The 27,796-nt window shown below is 45.9% G+C and overlaps 2 protein-coding genes across 2 annotated transcripts; one reads left to right on the top strand and one right to left on the bottom strand.

Moving 5' to 3' along the window:
* Positions 1-1,723: 1,723 nt before the first annotated feature.
* On the bottom strand, positions 1,724-2,683 carry LOC311530603 (olfactory receptor 14A16-like; the record flags this gene model as incomplete). Its single annotated transcript, XM_084647420.1, has 1 exon — positions 1,724-2,683. One exon carries the CDS (start codon positions 2,681-2,683, stop codon positions 1,724-1,726), a length of 960 nt encoding a protein of 319 aa, XP_084503546.1.
* Positions 2,684-23,696: 21,013 nt separating this feature from the next.
* On the top strand, positions 23,697-24,677 carry LOC311530595 (olfactory receptor 10A4-like; the record flags this gene model as incomplete). The annotated part of the gene is made up of 1 exon (XM_084647412.1): positions 23,697-24,677. One exon carries the CDS (start codon positions 23,697-23,699, stop codon positions 24,675-24,677), a length of 981 nt encoding a protein of 326 aa, XP_084503538.1.
* Positions 24,678-27,796: the final 3,119 nt, after the last annotated feature.

The following is a 27,796-nucleotide window of genomic DNA, read 5'->3' on the forward strand; positions in this document are numbered from 1 at the left end:
GCCTCTTACCCCCGTCCCATTTCCACCCAGGTTGGGAGGTAAAGCTCCGCCGATAAACTTTCGAACTCTGGGGCTGCCCTGACCAGGGACAGAGACTTTTGGGGCATTGGACTTTTGGGACTTTGGGTGATTTGGGGTTGCTGGACTCAAGAACCAAAGGGAAAAGGGCATGCCCCAATTTGCCTGGGGTGGGGTTGTTTTTGCTCATGGGTTGTGTTATGAATCCTGTTGGTGGTGTTTCCCCAACATAATGCCACATTGTTTCTCTCTGTTATTAAAAGACTTTTGCTACACTCAGACTATGTGCTTGCGAGAGGGGAAGTATTGCCTCTTGGAGGCGCCCAGCGGGGGTGGTATATATTTGTCCCAGGTCACTGGGTGGGGGCTCGAGCCGGTTTGCATTGTGTTATTGGAATGGAACCCCTAGATATTGAACCCGGCCCTTGTTGCTGCCAACTCTGACGGGCAGAAGGGTTACATACTAATCACTGGCCAGCTTCTGAGATCCTTTCTCAGTTTGGATGTGAGTAGATCGACACGGGAAGGCGTATGGAACACCAGATCAGTGTAAATGATGGCACTTTTCCATCTACACCAAGGTTAGAACAAAATGACCCCAGACAAGAAGCTTACACCAGTGTTCATGTCACTACTGAGTGCTGCCCAGTGACTTTGGGCCAGAACCACATCAGTAGGAAACGTGTGATGTCATTGGGTCTACTCTGCATTGGTGCTGGTCTAGCTGAGTTGGGAAATCAGACCCTGACATCTCTGTCACACTCACTTTCTTCAGGGTGCTGTCAGCCAAATCTGAATCCTTGTGTATATAGGTTATTGGCCAAATCCTGATCTCCTTGAAGTGATGGGCTAAACCCTAGTGTCTTCCATGGAATACAAATCTGACCTCATTATCCTGTGTCAGGTTTTCTTTAGGAAACTCTGGAAAAAGTTTCTCTTCAAAACACCCTTTTCACCATAGCAAGAATGACACCGTTTTTACATATTCAATAGGTAAAAATAATAGAAAAGATGCCTACCTGAGATTGTTATTTCTCTAACATCATTAATAATACAATAATACCCCAACAGTCGATACATAATCATTTCATCAGGAACTCAGCCAAGCAGAAACCTCTTTTGCACCCTTTTATCATTGTGGGGAGCAAACCTTCAGCTCACTCAGAGAACCCCATCAAAGAGATGACATAGTGGCACTTCCAAGGGAGGACAAACATTGAAAATTCTGTCAAACCAAACACTCACCATCTCCCCAGGCTTTCCCACCTCCACAACTTCCTGGAACAAAGAAACAAAACAAACCACCAACCAACCAGTTAAGCCACAAAAAAAATGCTAAAACTCTGACAAACAAACAAACAAACAAAAAGCACAAAGAACAAATGCATTGATACCTCAATCAGAGATTTTATCCTCCAAAACAGGAAGAGCCAGAGATCTCACTACGGACTTTGCTTTGGCTACTGATTTTATGGGCAAAGTGCTCAGATAGTATGGTGATGGGTAGCAGTATATGAGAGATAGATTCCGATCTTATTTACATTGGTCTAAACCTATAGTAACCCCATTTTTCGGAGTCATGTTTGTCTGGATTTTTCCTAGTGTAAATACCAAATTCTGCATAAACAGAGTGCACAGTATTTTCTCATGCAGGCGATAATGTCATCAGCTGATTATATTTATAAAGAAACACAGAATGAAATTGTTACTGAAGAAGAAATAAGGACATTTTATTCTTAGAGAATAACCTCCAAACTATCAGTTTACTCAATGCACCTTTGAGCTCCTTGTTCCTCATGCCGTAGATGATTGGATTCATCATTGGTGGCAACACAGAATAGAGAACAGCCACCACGAGATCCAGACCTGAGGTAGAGCTGGAGGTGGGTTTCAAGTAGGCAAAGGTCCCCGTGCAAATAAACAAGGAGACCACAATGAGGTGAGGGAGGCAGGTGGAGAAGGCCTTACGCCTGCCCTGCTCAGAGGGGATTCTCAGCACTGTGGTGAAGATCTGAACATACGACACAATTATGAAAATAAAGCAGCTTGAGGCTAAGCACACACTAAAGATGAGAAACCCAACTTCACTGATTTCAGAATCAGAGCAAGCAAGCTTGAGTAGCTGGGGGACTTCACAGAAGAACTGCTCCACAATGTTGTCTCCACAGAAGGATATTGCAAAGGTGTTTCCAGTGTGCACTGCAGAGTAGAGAAGAACACTGATCAAGGCACTGGCTGCCATTTGGACACAAGCTCTTCTGTTCATCACTGTCTCATAGTGCAGTGGTTGGCAGATGGCGACATATCGATCGTACGCCATGATGGTCAGTGTGGCAAAATCTGCTGAAGTGAAGAAGACGACGAGAAAGACTTGGGCAACACATCCAGAATAAGAAATCGAACTTGTGTTCATGAGGGAGTTAGCCATGGATTTGGGGATGGTGGCAGAGATGGAGCCAAGGTCTAGGATGGACAGATTCATCAGGAAGAAGTACATGGGGGTGTGAAGGTGGCGGTCAAGGGCTATGGCTGTGCAAATGAGAAGGTTCGGCAGCAGGGATATCAGGAAAAGCACTAGAAACACCACAAAGTGTAAAATCTGCAGTTCTGGAACATCAGAGAATCCCAGGAGAAGGAATTCGGTCATGGTGGTTTGGTTGGACATTTTCTTCCTCAGTACACTGTGTGATGGCTGCAGGGGGAATGAGAAGGACCATGGTCAGGATTAGCGCAACAGAGGGAATTGCCCCGATTCCCCTTTCTCTAATATCTCATTATATGAATGCCAAAGGTGCACAGAACTCGTCACTTACAATGACTAGGTGTTGGCAGTGCTCCTCACCTCTGACAATCAGTCAGTCATGTTATCACACTATTGTAAATTGGGTCAGATCCTTTAAAGTCAATGGAGCTTTGTTACTTTACCCCATCTGACGATTTGGCCCAAGACTCTGTATAAAACAGAGTCTGTGAGCTGTCAACTTTACCGGTTATTCAGTTGTTACCTCCTCGCAACTATCCCTTTGAAAGAGTAATCCCACAGATGCTATAGAATAAATGGTTTGAAATTAAGGGATTATCAGGCAATATTAATGTTCTCCAATTTATTTGAAGTTTAAGGCTGGTTGGAAATTTTCAGCTGTGTTCTTTTAATCAAGACTGGGTTTTCAGCTAAACAACAACAAATCTCAGAATCTGTCTGCTTTTCTCCAAACATTTTTGGATTGTTCACTAAAGAAACTGAAAACTCAAACACAAACATTTTTGTTTTTTTGATTAAAAAAATCCACTTTTCAGCAGAAAGTTTTCATTTGCCGAAAACTGAAGGGGGAAAGAAATGGATTTGGGGTTTTCAGTTAAAAGTCAAAATTTTCCTGAAGGGTGGAAAAATTCCAATCAGCAGTAGGCATCTGATTAATTTGAGAGTAAAAGTCTTAACGAGTTCAGATTGTAATTCATATTTATCCTCTTAATTTTCCCTCTATGTTCATCCCCAAACCTCGTTAATTGAAAAAGCAAACTTACTGTCCTGATCTTTGTGGATTTTTCCCCAATGCATGATCCAATCAGTCATCCAGCACTACGATTCTTTGGTCAATATCTATCTATGTACCAGAATCTAGAAGCAAAAAGCACATGCATCTGAGAATTCTTTCCCCCTTCATTTTGAGACTGCACTGCCAGAACTAGACTCAAACCTGTTGCTTTCTGCAGATGAGCTGTGTGTAGCTGGCGTTGAGCATCACTGGCATTAAAGGACTGATGCTGCAGGAAGGTAATTTATTCATGTCTATTTCCTAAGGGCGGGTGGGACTCACTCCCTGGAGCTCTGCACAGCTCAGCAGCAGAGGCCCAGAGGCAAGTGCAGAGATGCCTAGCTGATGAAGCCAAGAGAGCCATTCTGTCCCTCCAGTCCGACCCTCACATAGCTTGGGGCCTATGATCTCCCCCAGCATTCCCTGATTCCAGCCCAGCATCTGTGTTATCTCTGGGCCAGGATCACAAAGATGGAGACAGGCACCAATGGGAATTTATCAATGCTCCTAAATGAGCTCGGTGGCTAAGTCCCATGGTCATTCAGTGGGAGTAAGGAGTGTAACCTGCTTAGATGCTATTGTAAATCCCAATAGGCAGCTATCTCCTTCTTTAGGTACCTAAACCCCTTTGTAATCCTGGCCCTGTCTCCCTCATTAACTTCCAAGGCCTGGGCTTCTCCTGAATTTCAGAAAATCATGCCTGGGATTGGCAAAGGAGCAGTGTCATGGAAAAATTAACTGCGCAGTGTGTTTGGATCAGAACAAAGCCTGAGGTCCACTGCTGGGAGCCCCAGGCCCTTTAAATCGCCAGCATAGGGAAGCCGGTCTGGTCCGGTGTATGGGCTCTTGCTGGTATGCCGGACAGGACCGGCTTACTTTCACCTCCGACAGCCATGCATCTAGAGAAAGGAGCTCAAGATGCTAAGAATTCCTGTGATCTAAGCCCAGCTATGCAGCTATGTTACCTCAACTCTCTGTGCCTCTCTTTACCAAAATCTGGGGGATAATCATTGAGACTGGATCAAAAATTCAAAAATTTTTGGTTAGAGATGATCCATAATTCACCCAATGAACTCATCTTACCCTAGACCAGTGGTTCTCAAACTTTTGTACTGGTGACCCCTTTCAACTAGCAAGTCTCTGAGTATGACCCCCACCCCCTTAGAAATTAAAAACACTTTTTTTATATATTTAACACCATTATAAATGCTGGATGCAAAGCAGGGTTTGGGGTGCAGGCTGACAGCTCACGACCCCGCATGTAATAACCTCGTGACTCCCTGAGGGGTCCTGACCCCCAGTTTGACAACCCCTGCTCTAGACCCTGAGTGTTTCCCTTCCTCTCCCTCACCCAGCCCAGACCCCCAAGCAAACACCCACAGCCCTTAATCTTCTCCTGCCCCTCTCACAACCCCCACCCCACAGAGCCTCTCAGCCCTAGTTCTTTGAGATTTCCCCCTTCCATGGCCAAGAGCCAACTCCCCACCCAGAGTTCCTGACTCAGCTTCCTCAGAGATCCCTGTTTAACCCCTCTGCCCACCAGTCCCCTCTTCTACCACCAGTCTTCTCCTCTGCTCAGCCCCACTCCCCTGGCATGGCCCCAGGCCCAGGGAACAACACTCACCCCTGGCTCCAAATACCTGCCCATTCTCTCCTCCTTCTCCCCATTGGCAAGCCCTGGACACCACTTCCTTCCTTCCCCACTCTCCTCCTTCCTCTGCCTGGCCCTGCCGCTTTTCTGAACAGTATTTTCAGGGTGGCCTCTGCCCAGCACACAGCTAAGCTGGGGAACTCACTGCCACAAGGGATTGCTGAGATAAAATGACCAGCAGGGTGAGACATTGGCATGGATCACCAGAGCCTTCATGGTTACATTAGATCACAGAATGAATTAAACTGCCATGGTGTAGGTCTCCAGCCAGCCATTAACTCATAGGGAACATCCCTGACACGGACGTCAGTGCAGAATTGTCCACTGAGTGCGTTCCTCTCCCTCCCTCTTCAGCAGCTGGTGCTGGTCCCTCCAAGAGTCACAGCTCTGAGCCGAGCTGTTCTTAGGAGCCTGTGGAAAGAGGCACATTTCATCCCATAAAGCTCTGCTGACTCTCAGGGCTGGATTCAGACACTCCAGGGGCATGCACGGGGTGGGGGGAGGCTTCAAAGAGAGGCTGGGCCAATGGCATGGAACCCTGCTCTGTCCCAGAAGAGGAGCAGGTGACTCTCCCCCAATCCCTTGGGATCGGCTAGGTGCCCACAGACAGGCAGGGGGCAGTCATGGTACCCCCAGTCCTTACCTCCGCAGCCAGGGTGTGTGCTTGGGTGAGGGGGTCAGGACTGCTGTGCTCTTCCCCTCCCCCTGCATAGAGAGCCCCCTGCTGGGGTGGGGTTGGTGGGGTGCTCCAGAGCAGTGGGGCTGGAGGTTCAAACCCCATGGAGATGCCTGGGGCAGTTCCCCTCTCCCAGAGCCATTATCTCAGGCTTTTTTCAGACTCAGGCTGCAGCTGCTGCAGTGGAGGCAGATCTCCTCATCCCGCCTCAGTTGTTCCAGGCTGTGGGTGACGCAGCATCCGTTGCTGGCCCCAGTCAGACCCAGGGCACTGGACACTCCCACCCCAGCATGCCCCGCTCCTGGTACCGAGTCATGCCGTACTTGGCGTGGTACAGCAGGCACTCTGGTATCAGGGGGTCTCCTTGAGATTCACCAGGTGCAGGGTTTGCAGCAGGGGACAGAGGGATAGAAAAGTGGGGGAGGAGACACTATGGTCAGTGGGGGCTGGAGGGCAGAGCGCCCCATAAAGAAGGGCCATGCCCCAGGGGATTCTTGGATTGAGGGTCCCAACATCTCATAGAGAAGGGCTGTGCCCCAGGGGATTTGGGATTGAAGGGCCCAGGACCACACAGAAAAGGGCCACACCTCAGCAGGGGCTGGAGTCAAAGGACTTGAATCTCTTCTTCCTGAGACCAGACATACTCCATTGGAACACCATGGACTTACCCTGGGGTGAGGGAGGGAGAAATCAGCCCCACTGAGTCCAATGGAGTTACTCCTGATTTACATCAGGGTGAGTGAGAGGGAATCAGCCCCATCGACTGGAAAGAAGTGACTTCTAACTTTTCTTAACGTTGATGTGTTTTGGTGCTCATTTATTGTGCCCATACAGAGATCAAACCAGGGCTCAGATCCTCATAGCAGGGAGCATTTCCAGTATTCAAGGGCCACTCACCAGCTCTTTGGAGGAAATAAAGTGATAGCGTTATTAGCCAAAGGGTTTAGCTCTCAGTTAGGCCTGTCAGCCTTCGAAGTGCTTGGAATTGCGCTAAATGGATTACGCTGTGCACGTGTATGGAGAGAGGATGAGCTGGTTGAAAGCTACCTCTGGCTCACAGGCTGTGAGTCCTTGAAGGGGGAATGTCCAGTAGTGGCTGACAAACCCGCATGCCATCTGGGCACTTTGAGTTCAGATCTAACCCTGAGCTGAAATCTGAACCTAAGAATAGAATAAGGAGGTACCTGGCTCTGTCTGAGGGTTTTGAATTGTGGGGAAATCACCTGGGTACCACAGGATATTTAGAAGGTGATGAACCAATTTCTGAAATGCACTTACCTGCTGGGAGGGGAGGATGATGGGGGTGGGAATTGGGGAGAAGGCTTTTCGGGGCAGCTAGGGGAGGGGTGATTATGGAGTGGGGGACAGAAAGGGTGGGTGGGTAGGAGATGAGTTGGGGGTCAGGAGATGAGGAGGGGTGGGACAGTGGGAAGAGGGGACATGACTGATAGGGGGACTGGGAGAACAGAGGGGTGTGATGTCCTGTCTCTTTCAATGTTCAGCGGGCTCTATGCTCTAAGAACATAAGACAATAAGAATGGCCATACTGGTTCAGGCCAAAGGTCCATCCAGCGCAGTATCCTGTCCTCTCTCAGTGGCCAATGGCAGGTCCCCCAAAGGGAATGAACAGACAGGTTATCATCAAGTGATCCATGCCCTGTCACCCTGTCAAGGTTCCTTCTCCACTCTGACCTCTAGGATACAGATATGGGGACCTGCATGAAGACCCCTAAAGCTTATTTTTACCAGCTTAGGTTAAAACTTCCCCAAGGTACAAACTATTTTACCTTTTAGCCTTGGACTTTTTTGCTGCAACCACCAAGTGTCTAACAAATATATAATTGGGAAAGAGCCCTCTTGGAAACGTCTTTCCCCCAAAAATCCTCCCCAAACCCTACATCCCCATTCCTGGGGAATGCTTGATAAAAATCCTCACCAATTTGCATCAGTGAACACAGACCCAAACGCTTGGATCTTAGAACAATGAAAAAAGTAATCAGGTTCTTAAAAGAAGAATTTTAAGAGAAGAAAAAGTAAAAGAATCGCCTCTGTAAAATCAGGATGGTAAATACCTTACAAGGTAATCAGATTCAAACAATAGAGAATCCCTCTAGGCAAAACCTTAAGTTACAAAAAGACACAAAAACAGGAATATACATTCCATTCAGCACAGCTTATTTTCTCAGCCATTTAAACAAAACAGAATCTAACGCATATCTAGCCAGATTACTTACGAAGTTCTAAGACTCCATTCCTTTTCTGTTCCTGGCAAAAGCATCACACACACACAGAGAGAATCTTTGTTTCTCGCCTGCCCCCCCTCCAGCTTTGAAAATATCTTGTCTCTTCATAGAATCATAGAATCATAGAATATCAGGGTTGGAAGGGACCTCAGGAGGTCATCTAGTCCAACCCCCTGCTCAAAAGCAGGACCAATCCCCAATTAAATCATCCCAGCCAGGGCTTTGTCAAGCCTGACCTTAAAAACTTCTAAGGAAGGAGATTCCACCACTTCCCTAGGCAAGTTTTTCCTAATATCCAACCTAAACCTCCTGCACTGCAACTTGAGACCATTACTCCTTGTCCTGTCCTCTTCTACCACTGAGAATAGTCTAGAACCATCCTCTCTGGAACTACCTCTCAGGTAGTTGAAAGCAGCTATCAAATCCCCCCTCATTCTTCTCTTCTGCAGACTAAACAATCCCAGTTCCCTCAGCCTCTCCTCATAAGTCATGTGTTCCAGACCCCTAATCATTTTTGTTGCCCTTCGCTGGACTCTTTCCAATTTATCCACATCCTTCTTGTAGTGTGGGGCCCAAAACTGGACACAGTACTCCAGATGAGACCTCACCAATGTCGAATAGAGGGGGACGATCATGTCCCTCGATCTGCTCGCTATGCCCCTACTTATACATCCCAAAATGCCATTGGCCTTCTTGGCAACAAGGGCACACTGCTGACTGATATCCAGCTTCTCGTCCACTGTCACCCCTAGTTCCTTTTCCGCAGAAGGTCATTTTGGTCCTCATTGGTCATTTTGGTCAGGTGCCAGCGAAGTTATCCTAGCTTCTTAGCCTTTTACAGGTGGAAGGGTTTTTCCTCTGGCCAGGAGGGATTTTAAAGGTGTTTACCCTTTCCTTTATATTTATGACACGTCCCCCAAATCACAGATAGGGTGAAATGCTTTCTGGGATTTCTTTCTGGAGCTCTAGGAGAAAAGAGAGTTAATAAGACACATGCACCTCTAAATCTACTAACAAGTATATAAAGACTAACAATATTTTCCACATCTCAAGGACGATTTTAACCAGTTGATTCTGGGAAACTTTCACGGGACAGTGCATCAGCCACTTTGTTAGAAGCTCCTGAGATGTGTTGGATGTTGAAATCAAAATCTTGGAGATCTAAACTCCACCGAATACATTTTTTGTTATTTCCCATGGCGGTATGAAGCCACTGTAGCACAGCATGGTCGGTTTGCAGGTGGAAACGCCGTCCCCAAACATATGGGCGTAGCTTTTCCAGAGCGTAGCAAATGGCTTAACGTTCCTTTTTACTGACTGACCAGTTGCTTTCCCTCTCAGACAGCTTCTTGCTGAGAAACACGACAGGATGGAATTCTTGATCCACTCCTTCCTCCATTAAAACTGCTCCCACACCACGCTCGGACACATCTGTGGTTACGAGGAATGGTTTGTCAAAGTCTGGGGCCCTTAGTACAGGGTCAGATATGAGTGTCGCTTTAAGCTTGTTAAAGGCCTTCTGACACTTTTCGGCCCACTGAACAGCATTTGGCTGTTTCTGTTTGGTTAGGTCTGTTAGTGGGGTGGCGATTTGGCTGTATTGCGGTACAAATCGCCTGTAATAACCGGCCAAGCCTAAGAAAGATTGAACCGGTTTCTTTGACTTTGGGACAGGCCACTTTTGGATAGCATCCACTCTGGCCTGTAGGGGGTTGATAGTTCCTTGATCCACTGGTGTCCAAGGTAAATCACTCTGTTTAGGCCTATTTGACACTTCTTAGCCTTAACAGTTAGTCCTGCCTCCCTTATGAGCTTGAAGACTTTCTGTAGATGTTCCAGGTGTTCTGATCAGGAATCCGAAAATATGGCCACATCGTCAAGGTCGGAGACTGCATAGTCTCCTAATCCCACTAGGAGACCATCTACAAGTCTTTGGAAGGTGGCGGGTGCATTTCACAACCCGAAAGGGAGTATGTTAAATTCATACAGCCCGACATGGGTGGTGAAGTCTGACCTTTCCTTGGCAGATTCATCTAGCAGTACCTGCCAGTACCCCTTGGTTAAGTCCAAGGTAGAGATGAACTGGGCCCGTCCCAGTTTCTCTAATACTTCATCTGTGCGTGGCAATGGATAGTTGTCTGGGCGAGTTACAGCATTTAGTCCATGCAAAAACGTATCTCCCCATCTGGTTTGGGAACTAGAACCACTGGAGATCCCCATGCACTGCCAGAGGGGTGGATTGCACCCATCTGTAACATATCCTGCATCTCCCATTCTATAGCAGTTTTAGCTTGAGGAGACACCCGGAAAGGTTGGACTTTAATTGGGTGAGTATTACCTGTATCAATGGAGTGGTATGCCCGTTCAGTCAGTCCTGGGGTGGCTGAGAACGTTGGCGCGTAGCTAGTGCACAGCTCCTTGATCTGCTGTCGCTGCATATGCCCAAGGGTCATGGAGAAGTTCACCTCTTCCACGCCACCAGCACTTTTCCCTTCGTAGTGGACACCTTCAAGCCACTCAGCGTCATCTCCTCCCTGGACTGTAAACTGACAAACCTTTTATTCTCTGGAATAAAAGGGCTTTAGAGAATTAATATGGTACACCTCAGGCTTTCAGTTTGAGGTGGGGAGTGCTGTGAGATAATTAACAGCTCCCATGCGCTCCTGGACCGTGAATGGCCCTTCCCATGATGCTTCCATTTTATGGGCCTGGAGCGCCTTTAAGACCATGACCTGGTCCCCTACTTTGAAGGAACACTCTCTGGCATCTTTATCACACCAGGCTTTTTGCTCTTTTTGAGCATCCTGTAGGTTTTCTTTAGCAAAGGCTAGAGAGGTTTGGAGGGTGTTTTGTAATCCCACCACTCTGCCACCATGTCAAGGTTCCTTCCCCACTCTGAACTCTTGGGTACAGATGTGGGGACCTGCATGAAAACCCCCAAAGCTTATTTTTACCAGCTTAGGTTAAAACTTCCCCAAGGTACAAACTATTTTACCTTTTGCCCTGGGACTTTTTTGCTGCCACCACCAAGCGTCTAACAAATATATAATCGGGAAAGAGCCCACTTGGAAACGTCTTTCCCCCCAAAATCCTCCCCAAACCTACACCCCCTTTCCTGGGGAAGGTTTGATAAAAATCCTCACCAATTTGCATCGGTGAACACAGACCCAAACCCTTGATCTTAAGAACAATGAAAAAAGCAATCAGGTTCTTAAAAAAGAATTTTAAGTGAAGAAAAAGTAAAAGAATCACCTCTCTAAAAACGGGATGGTAAATACCTTACAGGGTAATCAGATTCAAAATATAGAGAATCCCTCTAGGCAAAACCTTACATTACAAAAAGACACAAAAACAGGAATATACATTCCATTCAGCACAGCTTATTTTCTCAGCCATTTAAACAAAACAGACTCTAATGCATATCTAGCTAGATTAGTTCTAAGACTCCATTCCTTTTCTGTTCCTAGCAAGAGCATCACACACAGAGAGAGAACCTTTGCTTCTCTGCAACCCCTCCAGCTTTGAAAGTAACTTGTCTCCTCATTGGTCATTTTGTTCAGGTGTCAGCAAGGTTGTCCTAGCTTCTTGTCCTTTTACAGGTGAAAGGGTTTTTCCTCTGGCCAGGAGGGATTTTAAAGGTGTTTACCCTTTCCTTTATATTTATGACACACCAGAACCACTAGCCCAAAGTAGGTCTCATGCTGAAACCTAGGCATCACTGATTTCAGCTTTACAGCATTTAGCAAGACTCCTAATTGAGTCTAAATTAACTCTGTTATTACACAGTGGTGAGAGAAAGGGGCAAATTGGTGTTTGGGGCAACAGGCAAGCAATATTAGTGCCACTTATTTCTCTTAATTCATTGGGCTTTGGAACCCATGTCCCTCACCTAGTGAATGCTACTTAGTTGAGGGTGAGTCCCTCAGTCATAAGGTGCCAAGTACAGTTCTACTGTCCTTGATTCACATAACTAGGATAACAACCCTTTATTACTCCTGCCCCAAAAACAAAGAGACTTGGGATCCCACAGCAGCCAAAGTGGCCATTTGAGCAAGCAGTCCCGTCATGCTAGGCAGGATGGGGGTGCCCATGCAAATGAGAACAGCCCTGAAGTCCTTTTCCACAGCTCACCACCAGATGTCAGGGGAGAGCTCATTCTGCCTCTGCTTACAAAATAATGCCAAATAGTCAGAACCCTGCTTCAGAAGGAATGAACAGAACAGGGCAATTATCGAATGATCCGTCCACCATTGTCCAATCCCAGCTTCTGGCAGTCAGAGGTTTAGGAACATCCAAAGCATAGGGTTGTGTCCCTGACCATCTTGGCTAATAGCCATTGGTGGATGTATCCTCCATGGACTTATCTAATTCATTTTTTAAGCCAGTTATACTTTTGGCCTTCACAAAATCCCCTGGCAATGAGTTCAACAAGTTGACTGTGCGTTGTGGGAAAAAGTACTTCCTTTTGTTTGTTTTGAATCTGCTGCCTATTAATTTCATTGGGTGACCCCTGGTCCTTCTGTTATGTGAAGGGGTAAATAACACTTCCCTGTTCACTCTCCCCACAGCATTCATGATTTTATGGATGTTTATCATATCCCGCCTTCGTCCTCTCTTTTCTAATCTGAACAATATCAGTCTTTTTCTCTCTCTCCTCATATGGAGGCTGTTCCATACCCCTAATCTCTGTCCCTTTTCCAAGTCTGTCATAAATATAAAGGGAAGGGTAATCACCTTTAAAATCCCTCCTGGCCAGAGGAAAAATCCTCTCACCTGTAAAGGGTTAGAAGCTAAAGGTAACCTCGCTGGCACCTGATCAAAATGACCAATGAGGAGACAAGATACTTTCAAAACCTGGGAGGAGGGAGAGAAACAAAGGGTCTCTGTCTGTCTGTGTGATGCTTTTGCCGGGGACAGAACAGGAATGGAGTCTTAGAACTTAGTCAGTATTCTAGCTAGGTATGTGTTAGATTATGATTTCTTTAAATGGCTGAGAAAATAGCTGTGCTGAATGGAATGAATATTTCTGTCTGTGTGTCTTTTTTGTAACTTAAGGTTTTGCCTAGAGGGATTCTCTATGTTTTGAATCCAATTAACCTGTAAGGTATTCACCATCCTGATTTTATAGAGGTGATTCTTTTTTATTTCTATTAAAAGTCTTCTTGTAAAAAAACTGAATGCTTTTTCATTGTTCTAAGATCCAAGGGTTTGGGTCTGTGGTCACCTATGCAAATTGGTGCGGATTTTTACCAAACCTTCCCCTGGAAGTGGGGTGCAAGGGTTGGGAGGATTTTGGGGGGAAAGACGTTTCCAAACGATGCTTTCCTAATAAAAATAAACCCAGATAAATGTTTGGTGGTGGCAGTGAAAGTCCAAGGGCAAAGGGTAAAATAGTTTGTACCTTGGGGAAGTTTTAACCTAAGCTGGTAAAAGTAAGCTTAGGAGGTTTTCATGCAGGTCCCCACATCTGTACCCTAGAGTTCAGAGTGGGGAAGGAACCTTGACAAGGTCTAACCTGTCTTTTTTTTTAGATGGGGTAACCAGAACAGCACACAGTTTTCAAGGTGTTTGCACGTACCATGGATTTATATAGTGGCATTGTGATATTTTCTGTTTTATTATCTATCCCTTTCCTAAAGGTTCCTAACATCCTGTTCGCTTTTTGCACTGCTACTGCATATTCAACAGATGTTTTTAGAGAACTATCTATGATGACACCAAGATCTCTTTCTTGAGTAGTCATAGCTAACTTAGACCCCATCATTTTGTATGTATCGTTGGAATTATGTTTTCCAATGTGCATTACTATGCATTTATCAATATTGAATTCCATCTGCCATTTTGTTGCCCATTCACCCAGTTTTATGAGATCCCTTTTTGACTCTTCACTGTCAGCTTTGGACTTAACAGTCCTGAGTCATTTCGGATTGTCTGCAAATTGTGCCACTTCACTGGTCGCTCCAAGATCATTTATGAATATGTTGAACAGCACAGGTCTCAGTACAGATCCCCGGAGAATGCAGCTATTTCCCTCTCTCCATTGTGAAAACTGACTATTTATTCCTACCCTTTGTTCCCTGTCTTTTAACAAGATACTAATCCATGAGAGAACATTCCCTCTTTTCCCATGACTTCTTACTTTGCTTAAGAGCAGTTGGTATGGGACTTTGTCAAAAGCTTTCCGAAAGTCCAAGTACCCGATATCACCCTTGTCCACATGCTTGTTGACTCCCTGAAAGCATTCTGGAAGTCACATTATCTGAGCAATTTCCCCCTAAAATGAATAGCCATAATCAAGTCCCTAGTGTACTTCATGAGGTCTTTTCCTTTTGGGGGGTATAAACTCTGCTGGGGTGCCATGGCTTTTGGTTAATTGTTTGCTTGTGTGACAGCGTGGGGTATGATGGTGTCACTTTGTGAACTTTGTGTGCAATATTGGTGGAAATATTGGCATGGTGACTGCACAAGTCTGGCCTGGCTCAATGGCAGCCTATTGTGTTGTATTCCAGACAGCTGACCTGCCTGGGAAAGGTGTTTGACATGTCATTGAAGGACCATCATTCAGAACCCATCAAGACTAGAGTCTGGGGCTATTGATTTTTATAATGTCTCAACAACTTGGCCACCCCCAGAGAAAAATGAGTTTTCTATACAGGGGGCCCACAGGCATGAATGTCGGAGATGGAGCTTCACAGTTTGAACCCATGGCCCAGAGACTGGGGCCTACTTAACAGTGCAATTCCATTCTTGGGGCCAACCATGGCCATGTGTAGAAAAGACTTTCAGGAGCAAGATGGCAGGAAGGACTCTGCCCAGCTTGAAACACTGGTGAACCTTGGACTCACAGAAACAGTGAGATCAGACCAGGAGAAGGGGGTGTCTCATAACTGTCTTGTTTTACAGATCTGTATCTGTCGAGGGCTGACTGCATACAGTTTCCTCTTACTAAACCCTTTGCTAAAGCCGTGTTCCTTGCCTCTCTGCCATATTCTTCTTAAAGGGGTTCAGCTAGAAGCCCAGAGTGAGCACAGCCGAGGTGAAGCTCTGGCCAAGTTCTAAGGCAGCTGGACAATGGCCTCCCATGGCCAAAGGAAGGGTGTCAGAAAAGGGGTCTGAGCTGGAGAGTGTTTCCTACAGCCCCAGAGCTAGAAACAATGATGAGACTCTACCCAGATGCACTTATCTTTGAAGTACATGGCTCCCATTGATTGGGCCCTCTTGCAAGAGACAGGTGACTGTACTGCTGGATAAAGGGCCAGCTTGTAACACCTTGTTTATCTGGCTTTTCTTGTATTTGATCAGTTTGTCAATTTGGTTTTAGTTCTTTTTTCTATTTTGGGGAGGGGAGGGAAATGTTTGTTACATGGGAGGCATTGATATTCTGTCTTGCCTTTGGGAAGCCAACGTGCCATCACTTCGATGTTGTTTTCTGAGTGAGCTGAAGGTTTGCTTTCCATGATGATCAAGGGGTGGAAAGGATTTGCTGTAGCTCTCTGGGTGGCTGAGTTCCTGTTGAAAAGATTCTTTTGATGGCGCTGGGATTTTATTGTATTAGTTATGACATGTTAGGGGCTCTCGAGCCTTGGACGGGCGTCTGCATCATTTCAAACCTAAACTAAAACTACAGCCACACTCTCATGTATTCACTTAGATCGAATAAATGGGCTAAAGGTGTTAACATAATCCAGTCACTGTCCAACATTAAAGAGTGTTCAAGAAGGTCTGAAACTTGGTGTACAGAGACCTCAGCTTGCTTCGCACCGTGGCAAACACACCAGGAAAAATCCGCTATTAAGCCATGTCCTCAGCTGATGCAAAGCAACATAGTTGAAGTCAATGGAGCTATGTTGATTTACAAGAACCAAGGAGGCAGCTCACTGACTTCATCAGCTCCCATAAACTTCAGACCATGCACTGTAACCTGAACTCCACCTTCTCAACCTCCCTTTCTTCACACACTCTGTCACTGGGTGAGCCGGGCCTTTAGGAGGGAATGGATCCAACCCATCTGTGCCTTATTAACGCCTCTCAATGGGGCCTGAGAGAGAGCAGCTGGACTTTCTAAAGAGACAGAGAAGAACAGGAAATAGGGGAGGAAGCTGTGGCAGAGGCTGCAGAGCTGAGGAGGCACCTACACAGACCTTTGATTGAGGGGAGAGCAGAAGCAGAAGCAGATCCTGGGAAGGGATGAAAAGCTGTTCCCAACTTGGAAACTTGAAGATAGACAGAGAGCCCAAGGGAGGGGGGGCTGGGTCCAGCTTGAGACCGGGCTGGAAGACTCTTTTGTGCTTACTTTGAATTTTATGTTGTCATAACCATAGGGGTATGTTAGGATATAGATATTCAGGCCTCTCTGTAAAGGCCTATACTCTAAGAATGTAGGTGTATTCTTATCACTTAGCTAGTTCTAGAGGTATAAAAGAAAGAATCAAAATCACTTCTGCTGGTGTAACGCCCTTCTCTTACTGTGGCAGCAAGAGGCCCTGTTCTTAGGCTAAGGCCTTTGGCTAAGCAGCAGAGGCAGCCATAAACTGGGAAGCGAACAGTCACATCCTCACATCCCAACCTAGTCACATTGAAATAAGATGCTTGTCATAAATATAAAGGGAAGGGTAATCACCTTTAAAATCCCTCCTGGCCAGAGGAAAAATCCTTTCACCTGTCAAGGGTTAAGAAGCTAAAGGTAACCTCGCTGGCACCTGACCAAAATGACCAATGAGGAGACGAGATACTTTCAAAAGCTGGGAGGAGGGAAAAAAACAAAGCGTCTCTGTCTGCCTGTGTGATGTTTTTGCCGGGGACAGAACAGGAATGGAGTCTTAGAACTTCGTAAGTAATCTAGCTAGGTGTGTGTTAGATTATGATTTCTTAAATGGCTGAGAAAATAGCTGTGCTGAATAGAATGAATATTCCTGTCTGTGTGTCTTTTTTGTAACTTAAGGTTTTGCCTAGAGGGATTCTCTATGTTTTGAATCTGATTACTCTGTAAGGTATTTACCATCCGGATTTTACAGAGGTGATTCTTTTTACTGTTTCTTCTATTAAAATGTTTCTTTTCAAGAACTGAATGCTTTTTCCACTGTTCTAAGATCCAAGGGTTTGGGTCTGTGGTCACCTATGCAAATTGGTGAGGATTTTTACCAAACCTTCCCCAGGAAGTGGGGTGCAAGGGTTGGGAGGATTCTGGGGGGAAAGACATTTCCAAACGACGCTTTCCTAATAAAAATAAACCCAGATATATGTTTGGTGGTGGCAGTGGAAGTCCAAGGGCAAAAGGTAAAATAGTTTGTACCTTGGGGAAGTTTTAACCTAAGCTGGTAAATGTAAGCTTAGGAGGTTTTCATGCAGGTCCCCACATCTGTACCCGAGTTCAGAGTGGGGAAGGAACCTTGTCAATGCTATTGGGCTGCTAGGCATTATCAGGACAGGATTGTATTCCTATCACCTCCAGAGAAAGGGAAGTGCCTAGAAGGTGAAAAAGGAAACTTAGTTTGATAGCATCCTGTCTGGCAAGAACTCACTTCTCAGTAGCTGAGATGTGAAATCCTCATTTCTGTGTTGTTCTGTCATTGTAGTTCCCATTTCCCTATTGTTTGTCTGTATAATCTCTGTCTGGTTCTGTGATTGTTTCTGTCGGCTGTATAATTAATTTTGCTGGGTGTAAACTAATTAAGATGCTGGGATATAATTGGTTAAATAATCGTGTTACAATATGTTAGGATTAGTTAACTAATCATTTTACTGAAATTAAACTAAGGTATAGCTAAGCAGAACTCAAGTTTTACTATACAGTCTGCAGTCAGTCAGGAAGTAAGGGGGGAATGGGAACAGGGAATGGGGGTGGGGAAATTGGAATCATATTTTGCCAGGAGGAAGAACGGGAACAGGGACACAGGTAACCCTCTGTGGTGTCAGATCTGGGAGTGGGGGACACTAAGGAAGGAAAGTGGAATCATACTTGCTGGAAGTTCACCCCAATAAACATCAAATTGTTTGCACCTTTGGACTTTGGGTATTGTTGCTCTCTGTTCATGTGAGAAGGCCCAGGGAAGTAAGCGGGTGAAGGAATAAGCCCCCTAACACCAGGCAAGGTGTATTGGTTTACCTTTGTTTTCTCAACTTGTGAATTTTCCCTTTGCTAGAGGGAGGTTTATCCCTGTTTTGTTGTAACTTTTTGAAACTAAGGCTCGAGGGGGTTCCTCTGTTCTCTTTCAATTTTCTGCTACTCTGTAAGGTGAACTACTAGCCTAAGTTTACAGAGGTGATACTTTTACCTTTTTCTCTTGAAATAAAATCCTTCTTTTTAAGAACCTAACTGATTTTTTCCATGGTTCCAAGACCCAGGGGTTTGGGTCTTTGATCATTTTGTAACCAATTGGTTAGGATATTATTCTCAAGCCTCCCCAGGAAAGGGGGTGTATAGGCTTGGGGGAATATTTTGGGGGAATAGGACTCCAAGTGGTCCTTTCCCTAATTGTTTGTTAAATCACTTGGTGGTGGCAGTGAAACCAGGGCAGAAGGAAATCTGTGCCTTGGGCAAGTTTTAACCTCAGCTGGTAAAAATAAGCTTTGGGGGTCTTTCATGCAGGTCCCCACACCTGTACCCCAGAGTTCAGAGTGGGGAAGGAAGCCTGACATATGTAAATAAGCCAGACCCCAAGAAGGGACACATGAGCCTTTGTGGAGTTATTGAGGAGCAACAAGAAAAGAAATGGAGGCCAGGCACTGCAGAGTCATCCCAAGTCACGAGGTGGCACTTGAGAGGTGGCCACACTATTTACACGTCCCTTTACCAAACTACCCTTTCCTATCCTATCCACATAATTTGTAGATATTGATGTAGTAGAGTTGTGTGCAGGGAGGGGTTAGTATGATCCATGGTGGAGACAGCAGACTGGCATTCCCAGCGGAGCAGAGTTAACATTGCTAGAGGAAAACTGCCTTTAGTTTACCCCTTATAACTTCTTTCAAGGGCTGTTTTTCACATGAGAGATTTTTTCCCTTGAAAAATGTGATTTCATCAAAATTTACATTTCCTGCTGGACAACTGGGAAGCCAGACAGCATAGGTATCCGGGCAGCCGAGGAATCAGGCAGCAGTCAAGCTAAAATCAACCAGGAGTCTGTTTCTGTCAAACAGGAGTCTGCCTGTTGTCCACTAAAAGTTTCAATGGATTCAACACACTCCCATGAAAAGTTCCTATTCTGTCAAAACAGTATGTTCCACTGGAAAATTGTTCCATACGATAATTTTTGACCAGCTCTACTCATTATATGTTAATGTATTTATCCCACTGATGGGGGTGATATGCAAGTTATTATCAAGGTCACTCAAGAGAACAAAGGGGAATCTGATTCAGAGATCCTCAGCTTCTCTGCTCAGCCCATTATGTGAGTAAGATTTTGGGTGCAACATTGCGTACCAAACTATAGTGCCCATTTCCTTACCCGCAAGGATCAATGGGAAATTTGGGTAAACAAGGAAAGCAGGGTTACGACTCCAGGACGTTACTGCTTGTAGTGATAAATTATTTATTGCTTCAGATTTACCAGATCACTTATCCCGTATTCAGCCAACTGCTAACTGATTAGGATACGTGGGGACTTTTCATGGGGTCATGGTGTTCCACCTCTCAGTCTTATCAAAAAGAAGACTGAGAGGTGACTTGATTAAAACCTATATGTTCCTTCATGGGGAGAAAGTACCTGGTACTAAAGGGCACTTTCAAATTATCAGGATAAGAACCAATGGCTGGAAGCTGAAGCCAGATAAATGCAAATTAGAAATAGGGCACAAATGTCTAACAGTGAGGGTTTGAAGGGGTACAATGACCCCACACTGGCTGGAAAGAGGCTATTGAGGGCCCAGGTGCTTAGTCAGCCCTACCCTGTTACACCTATGAGAGGGGTCAAAGCCTGGATGGAGCAGTTGAAAAAGGAAAAGCCCAATACAGTAAGGGCTGAGCAGGAGAAGGAGTGGACCTCTTGTGCTAGCACCTTGAAGGAAGGCCTGGCTGGGGTCAGAGAAAACCTATAGATTGTGTGGAGGCAGGCTGGTCTGGGGCCAGACGCTGTCCTGAGCCTGCTAGGTGCCAGATCCAATTTGGGGCAGATAGACCCACCTTGGACCTGTACATTTGCTTGGTTCATCATAATGAATCCTCTTTCCTTCTGGGATCTGTGGAGGGGTGAGCCTGAGAAGGAGCTGGGAGAAAGGCTAAGGGCCAGGCTCATTGGTCAAGGGGTATGAGTCTCACTCGCTCTGGGTGCAAGAGGTCCCAGGTTCAAATCCCAGGTGAGCCCTTTTGAGTTTCCCTGCAGGAAAGGACCTGAGGATTGCAGTGGACAAGAAACTGGATATAAGTCAGCAGTGTGCCCTTGTGGCCCGGAAGGCCAACGGCATATTAGGCTGTATTAGTAGAAGTATTGCCAGTCAATTGAGGGAAGTGATTATTTCCCTCTTTTCAGCACTGGTGAGGCCACACCTTGAGTATTGTGTCCAGTTTTGGTCCCCCCACTACAGAAGGGATGTGGACAAATTGGAGAGAGTCCAGCAGAGCGCAACAGAAATGATTAGGGGGCTGGGGCACATGACTTACAAGGAGAGGCTGAGGGAACTGGAGTTATTTAGTCTGCAGAAGAGAAGAGTGAGGGGGGGATTTGATAGCAGCCTTCAACTACCTGAAGGGGGGTTCCAAAGAGGATGGAGCTAGGCTGTTCTCAGTGGTGGCAGATGGCAGAACAAGAAGCAGTGGTCTCGAGTTGCAGTGGGGGAGGTCTAGGTTGGATATTAGGAAACACTATTTCACTAGGACGGTGGTGAAGCACTGGAATGGGTTACCTCGGGACGTGGTGGAATCTCCATTCTTAGAGGCTTTTAAGGCCCGGCTTGACAAAGCCCTGGCTGGGATGATTTGGTTGGCTTTGGTCCTGCTTTGAGCAGGGGATTGGACTAGATGACCTCCTGAGGTCTCTTCCAACCCTAATATTCTATGATTCCATGACAGGCTGAGTTAGAAAGTAGCCCAGGAGGAGGCAAAGGGTTTGAATAGAAAGACCTGAACAGCTTATTACAGGGTACCCAGAGTAGATAGTAAGCCTGGGTTCCCCTCCCAGCCCCCCCGACGATGGTGGCACAAAGGCCCCCCAGAGATGAGCTGGAAGGCAAATAAAGCCTGAAGTCACCCTGAAGACCTGGCTTGAACCCACTGGACTACTGAGGAGCTAGACTGGGTTTACCTCAGATTGGATGGGAATATATGTGACTTGGCTGGACGGCTGAGTTACGAGAAGTAGATCACAGCACAGCCAGAGTGACAGTCAGCAAGGAGTGCCAAAGAAGAAGTGACCTTGCTATGAATCATAGAATCATAGACTATCAGGGTTGGAAGGGACCTCAGGAGGTCATCTAGTCCAACCCCCTGCTCAACGCAGGACCAATCCCCAACTAAAACTATGCCATGCCCAACCATGAGGAGGCACGCCAGCCAGGGAGTCACACTTCTAGAGAAGTTGGTTAACCATTGGAAAAAGCTACCAAGAGAAGTGGTGAATTCTCCATCTCTTGATATCTTCACATAAAGACCAGATGCTTTTCTGAAAGTTGCTTTAACCAAACACATGTTATTGGGCTAAATACAGGGGTAACTGGGTGAAATGTAACATCCTGCTATGTACAGGGAAGGTGATTCAATGTCCCTGCTCTCCTAAGATGGTTGAATCTATGAACCCTCTTCTAAAGCAGTTGGTACTAGCTAATTCAGAGATTGGAGAGTGGACAAGGTAGATGATTGGCCTCCTCCAGAATGGCAATACCTATGTTCCTTATAACTGGTAAAGAGAAACACCTCCTTTGATGTTAGACATTTTCCTATCTCCATAACTATTCCTTTGAAGCTAGAAGTTGTCCTATTTCCACAACTTTCTCTCTGAGGTTAGGAGTTCATGTATTAAACTTGTTTGTAAGTTCTAAAAATAAAATGGAGCATTAACGCTGCCTTTGCGGCAGTTGTAAATTCCCATTAGCATAAGTTTCCAGGGAGTTGTTTCACTCTCATATAACGAATCAGAGAAGCCATTCACTTTTTGGGATCAGATAAAAGCCAGCTGTGACAAGCAGGAGAATAGAACAGGGGATCCTCTGTTTTTGAGGAAGCACAATCTTTCTCATCAGATTCACAGAAGGTAAAGGATGTTGTATATTGTCATGAATAATGTGTAACAGAGATATTGTGTTTCTGTGAGACACACCCTGAACAGACAGTTTTAGACGTATGTAGAACACCCTGGGTTTACTCAGAGTCAGCCCTAGCCAGAGCTAGATGGCAGGAATTTGTGAGGATTTATGAGAATTTCTGCCTCCCCAGTCATTCACTGCACAAAAGCCACATATTCAGTAGGAGGAACAAACCTTAAAATAGGAAATCTTCAATGAGGTATCTAGCTAGCTAACTCTCTGTCTGCCCATCTGTTGCTATCTATCCTTCCCTCCACAATCTAGCTTTATTTCTGCCAGTCTATCTGGCAGTGTCTCTGTCTCTCCTTCATCTATCTATCTACCTATCTATCTAACTTCATTAATTTGCCATCAAAGTGATTTCTAAGTTACAGAAGATAAAAGAAACCCTAAAACATGAGTTTACAGTTCAATATGACTGCAAAAAATGCAATGTCTAGCGGATATGAAGAAGAAATAGGCAAGTATTAAAATGAATATTGTATTGTATCTGATATTTGCATGGCTAGTCATTCTGTTAAAACTCCCTAAACAAAGACATAGAATAACAAACAAACAATTACTAATGTACTGCCTAATTCAAAATTCACATACAAATTCATCACTAACTCAGGTATCAGTAAAAAATTCAGATATGTGTGTGACAAGGAGGTAGAATAATGAATCATAGAACTAAAGGGCTTGAAAGGATCTTGAGAGGTCACCTAGTCCAGCCTCCTGTGCTGACCATCTAGACCATCTCTGACAGGTGTTTGTCTAAGCTGCTTTTAAAAAAGTCAAATAATGGGGATTCCACAACCTGCCTTGTAACCTGTTCTGGGGCTTCCCTATCCTTAGAGTTAGAAAGTTTTTCTACTGTCTAAACTAAATCTCCCTTGCTGCAGATAAAGCTGATTGCTTCTTGTGAGACCCTCAGTGGACATAAAGAAAAAGTGATCACTGTCTTCTTAGTAACAACCTCTTACATATTTGAAGGCTCATCAGGTTCCCCCTCCGTTTTTTCTTCTCTAGACTAAATATGTCCAGTTCTTTCAGCCTTGCTTCATAGGTCGGGTTTTCTGAACCTTTTATCATTTTGTTGAGCACTTCTAGATTCTCTACAATTTGTCCACATATTTCTTATTTTGTGATTGCCAAAACTGAACCTAGTCCTCCAGCTGAGGCCTTCTCGGTGAGCTTATGCTCAAATAAATTTGTTAGTCTCTAAGGTGCTACAAGTACTCCTCTTCTTTTAACAAAAACAAAGTCACCCCCTCCCCACAAAGGTATCTGTTTCTTGTCATATTTCACAAGCTATTATTGCTACTTTTTAAAAATTACTTTTCTTGCTAGAATCCATGGCAGACACAAAGGAGAGAAATCGAACGTCCGTCACAGGATTTATCCTCCTGGACTTTGGGAATCTCCATGAACTGAAAATTCTTCTCTTCCCGCTGTTTCTACTGATCTACATTGTGACAGTGGCTGGGAACATCCTCGTTGTTGCACTAATTGTGTCCGATCAGTACCTTCACACCCCCATGTACTTCTTCCTGGGGAACTTGTCCTGCTTGGAGAATTGCTACACCTCCACCATCCTGCCCAGGATGCTGGCCAGTCTCCTGACTGGGGACAGATCCATTTCTGTTCATGGCTGCCTGGTACAATTTGATATCTTTGGTTCTCTGTTAGCTGCAGAATGTTGTCTCTTATCAGTGATGTCTTACGATCGGTATTTACCCATATGCAAACCACTGCATTATGCAGCCTGCATGAATAGTAGATTTTCCTTCCAGCTAGCAGCTGGGTCTTGGCTAAGTGGGTCTGTAGTCAACACCATCACAGCATGTTGGCTATCACAATTGATTTTCTGTGGCCCCAATGAAATTGACCATTTCCTTTGTGATTACACCCCATTGATAAAACTGTCCTGCAGTGACACCAGTCTGATGGTTCTTGTGATTTTCCTTGTCTGCTTCATATTCATTCTTCCCCCATTTCTATTAACCCTGGCATCTTACATGGCTATCATCAGCACTGTCCTGAGAATCTCTTCCAGTGCTGGGAGGCAAAAGGCTTTTTCCACCTGCTCCTCTCACCTCATCGTGGTAACAATTTTCTATGGAACCCTGTTTGTTGTTTACATGCTCCCAGACACTGCTGCACTGCGAGACCTGAACAAAGTGTTCTCCGTCTTCTACACCATCCTGACTCCCGTGGTCAATCCCCTCATCTACAGCCTGAGAAACAAGGAGGTCAAGGAGGCCCTGAGAAAAGCTCTAAGTAAGACTATGGCTTTTATAACCAATCACAAATTTTCTTCTCAACATTTATTGTAAGTTGCAATAAAATGGATATAATGGGAGCTCATCAAGTGGTGTAATATAGCAAACCACAGCGCATGTGGGAGCCCTGAATTATTCGAGCTGTTCTATTACCTACAGTGAGACCACTGGTGTACGGAAGGGCCAGTTTCTAAGTAATGATTGCAGCGCCAGGTATTCGCTGACTCATAAGGCGCGGTCTGGATGGACCTGGATCTGCCTGGGGTAAAGTGAGCTAAAGGAGCTGCACTGCGACATGGGCAGAGCATGTCCAGCCCACCCTCAACTGAACTCCACTGATGTCAGTGGGGACTTAAGGGGGTTATTCCTGATGAAGTTCCCTACAGTGCAGCAGGTCTACGCGAGGTATACGATGTTTGCAGTGTTGTTTTAGCTGTGTTTTTCCCCAGGATATTAGAGAGACAAGGTAGGTGAGGTAATATCGTTTATTGGTCCAGCTTATGCTGGTGAAAGAGACAAGCTTTGGAATTTACACAGAGGTCTTCTTGAGATCGGGGACAGGTACTCGGCATGTCACAGCTGCATACAAATGTGGAACAGATAAGGCATTAACACGTTGCAAGAGGCTATTCAAGGTGAAGTGGGCAGTTAACACCTCTCCAGTCACAGGACAAAAAGGATTGGGGTATGTCTACACTTACTATTTAAAGGGCAAAAAGTCCCTTTTTTTGCATTAAAACCGCCATACTGTCTACACTTGTTAATGACTTTTTGCAGTGAAACTCAGGTTTCCCCGCAAAAAAAAATCCCACCTTCACGAGAAGCATACAGCTCTGCCCGCTGTTCTTTTTGCACTGCTGTGAAAGTGAAGACACATTCTAGCAGTGTAAACACCTTTTGGCCTCCGGAGGATATCCCACAGTTCCAAAAGCGACCACTCTGGCCAGCATCTCTGCTGCTCTGACGCACGGACGTCCGCCCCTCCCCCTGTAAGTCCCGGGAAGTTTGAAGCTCCCTTTCCCTTTGTTTGTAGATGTGGTGGGGAAAGCAGCCAGACAGCAGGAGTGTTGGGGACACTGGGCATGGCCACTAGGTAACTCGAGGGGATGGAAGACCACGAGTGTCGATGAAGCCCCCTCGCACTAGGCCCAAGTATTCTTGGGCCCCCCCGCCTGGAGGCACTCGCAGCAGTTATGCGCACTAGGCCCAAGTGTCCTTGGCCCCCCCACCTGGAGGCACACACAGCAGTTATGCTGAGAATCTGCAACAGTATGTTGCAGAGTCAGACTGCCTGAAACTAAGCAAGGCCACACAGGGGAAATATGGAAGAACAATGCTGAATAAAGCAGCTTTATGTATCGTTTAACAAATGATACAGAGAATCAGGGAACTAGCTGGGAACTGGATTGGCTGGCTATATGGATACTTGGGGCAGCTTGCTATTGGATAAGTATGCTGGGAAAAAGGATGTATAAAAGCCTGTGTAACTTCCTGCTCTGTTGTACAGGATTTGAGATTCAAATCTCCCTGTACCTTTTTGAAGCTTCAAATAAACTTTTCTGCTTCTCCACCCCGTTGTGATTATTGGGTGTAGCACACCGGGTAACGAACCAACTCAAGCTGTTGTTCAGCCTCTCGGCACTGGGTGCCGGCAACAGCTTTTGGCGTCCCTGGGTGGGCGACGAGGCTGCAATTTAGCCTTGCCCGGACCCCTCCTGGAGGTCGAGGATTGCGGCGAGAACCGATGCCCAGCGCGCACCGGTGAGTTCATCGGGGGCCTCGGAGGAGACGCGATTTGATCGACCCCAGAGGGCACAACGGTGCAACGCACTCATATAGTGGAGAAGCAGTTGTGGACGGCGGTGAAGAACCGGTCCCTTAGACATGGGGGAGGAGCAGCTGCAGGACGGCGGTGAAGAACCAGTCCCTTGGATAAGGTAGGAACCTTTTAAAATCCGGATTATATGCTCTGTTGGAACCTGGGGACGCCCAGAGTTACCCTGTAGGTATGGGACAGGGACAGAGCTCAGGGGTTAGGGCACGGTGTACGCCCCTAGAGTGCATTCCAGCAAACTGGAAGGTATTTGGTGCGGATCCGATGACTAAGAGCCAATTAAAACGATTCTGTACAGTTGACTGGCCTCAATATCAACTAGAGGACCAGGAGTGGTGGCCACCAGGAGGGTCGATTAATTACAACACGATCCTTCAGTTACTCCTGTTCTGTCAGAGAACAAGGAAATGGAATGAACATATGTATGCGCATTTGTTTCTGACTTTATGTACTCGACCAGATATTTTACAGCGCTGTAATCTGACTCCGACTGGTTCGGTAGCAGCTAATGTTAGTCCCCAGACCCCCACCCCCACTGTAATGGCAGAGCCGGTGTCCCCTTCGGCCCCCACACCCCCACCTTATAAGGGTAGGATGCCTCGAGTTACAGAGATTGCCCCCTCAGTGGGACTCTATCCTTTGATTACCGAGACTGTTGTGGCTCGCCCAGGGCAGACGGACGTCAGGCTACCACTATGCAAGTTTACACCCATGTGCCATTCAATCCAATAGACTTAGCAGCTTTTAAAACACAGGCTGGGGAATTCTCCATGAACCCAAGCTGGTTTATTTCAGTCTTTGAGAGGTGCCTCAGTAGTCACAAGCCGGATTGGGACAATTGTAATATCCTCCTGAGAACCCTGTTGTCTGAGGTGGAGAGGGATCAGGTTACAGCTAGGGCAAAGGGAGCGTCAGTTTTCAAGCGAAAGAAAGGAAGCTATCTGTCAAGTCCCTACCCCAAGCACTCATAAACAGCTCAGAGCTTTTCTGGGTATGGCAGGCTTTTGCAGGATATGGATCCCAGAGTTTGGACTATGGGCTAAACAGTTATGACTGTGTAAAAGGAGCAGATCATGACCCCTTCTATTGGACTCCAGAGGCTGACAGGGCATTTAAAATCTTAAAAAGGAAGCTGGTGGAAGCTCCAGCCCTGGGTCTGCCGGATCTCTAACGAAAAGGGGTGGCCCTGGGAGTGCTAACCCAGTTGTTGGGGACTTAGAAACGTCCCATGGCTTATTTTTCTAAGCAACTGGATCAGGTTGCAAAGGGTTGGCCGGCATGTTTACAGGTGGTCGCAGCTACTACCCTAGTTCTTGAGGAAGCTGAGAAGCTAACATTG

The sequence above is a fragment of the Lepidochelys olivacea genome (genome assembly GCF_965140295.1).
Source record: "Lepidochelys olivacea isolate rLepOli2 genome assembly, chromosome: 14".
NCBI classification, from domain to species: Eukaryota; Metazoa; Chordata; order Testudines; family Cheloniidae; genus Lepidochelys; species Lepidochelys olivacea.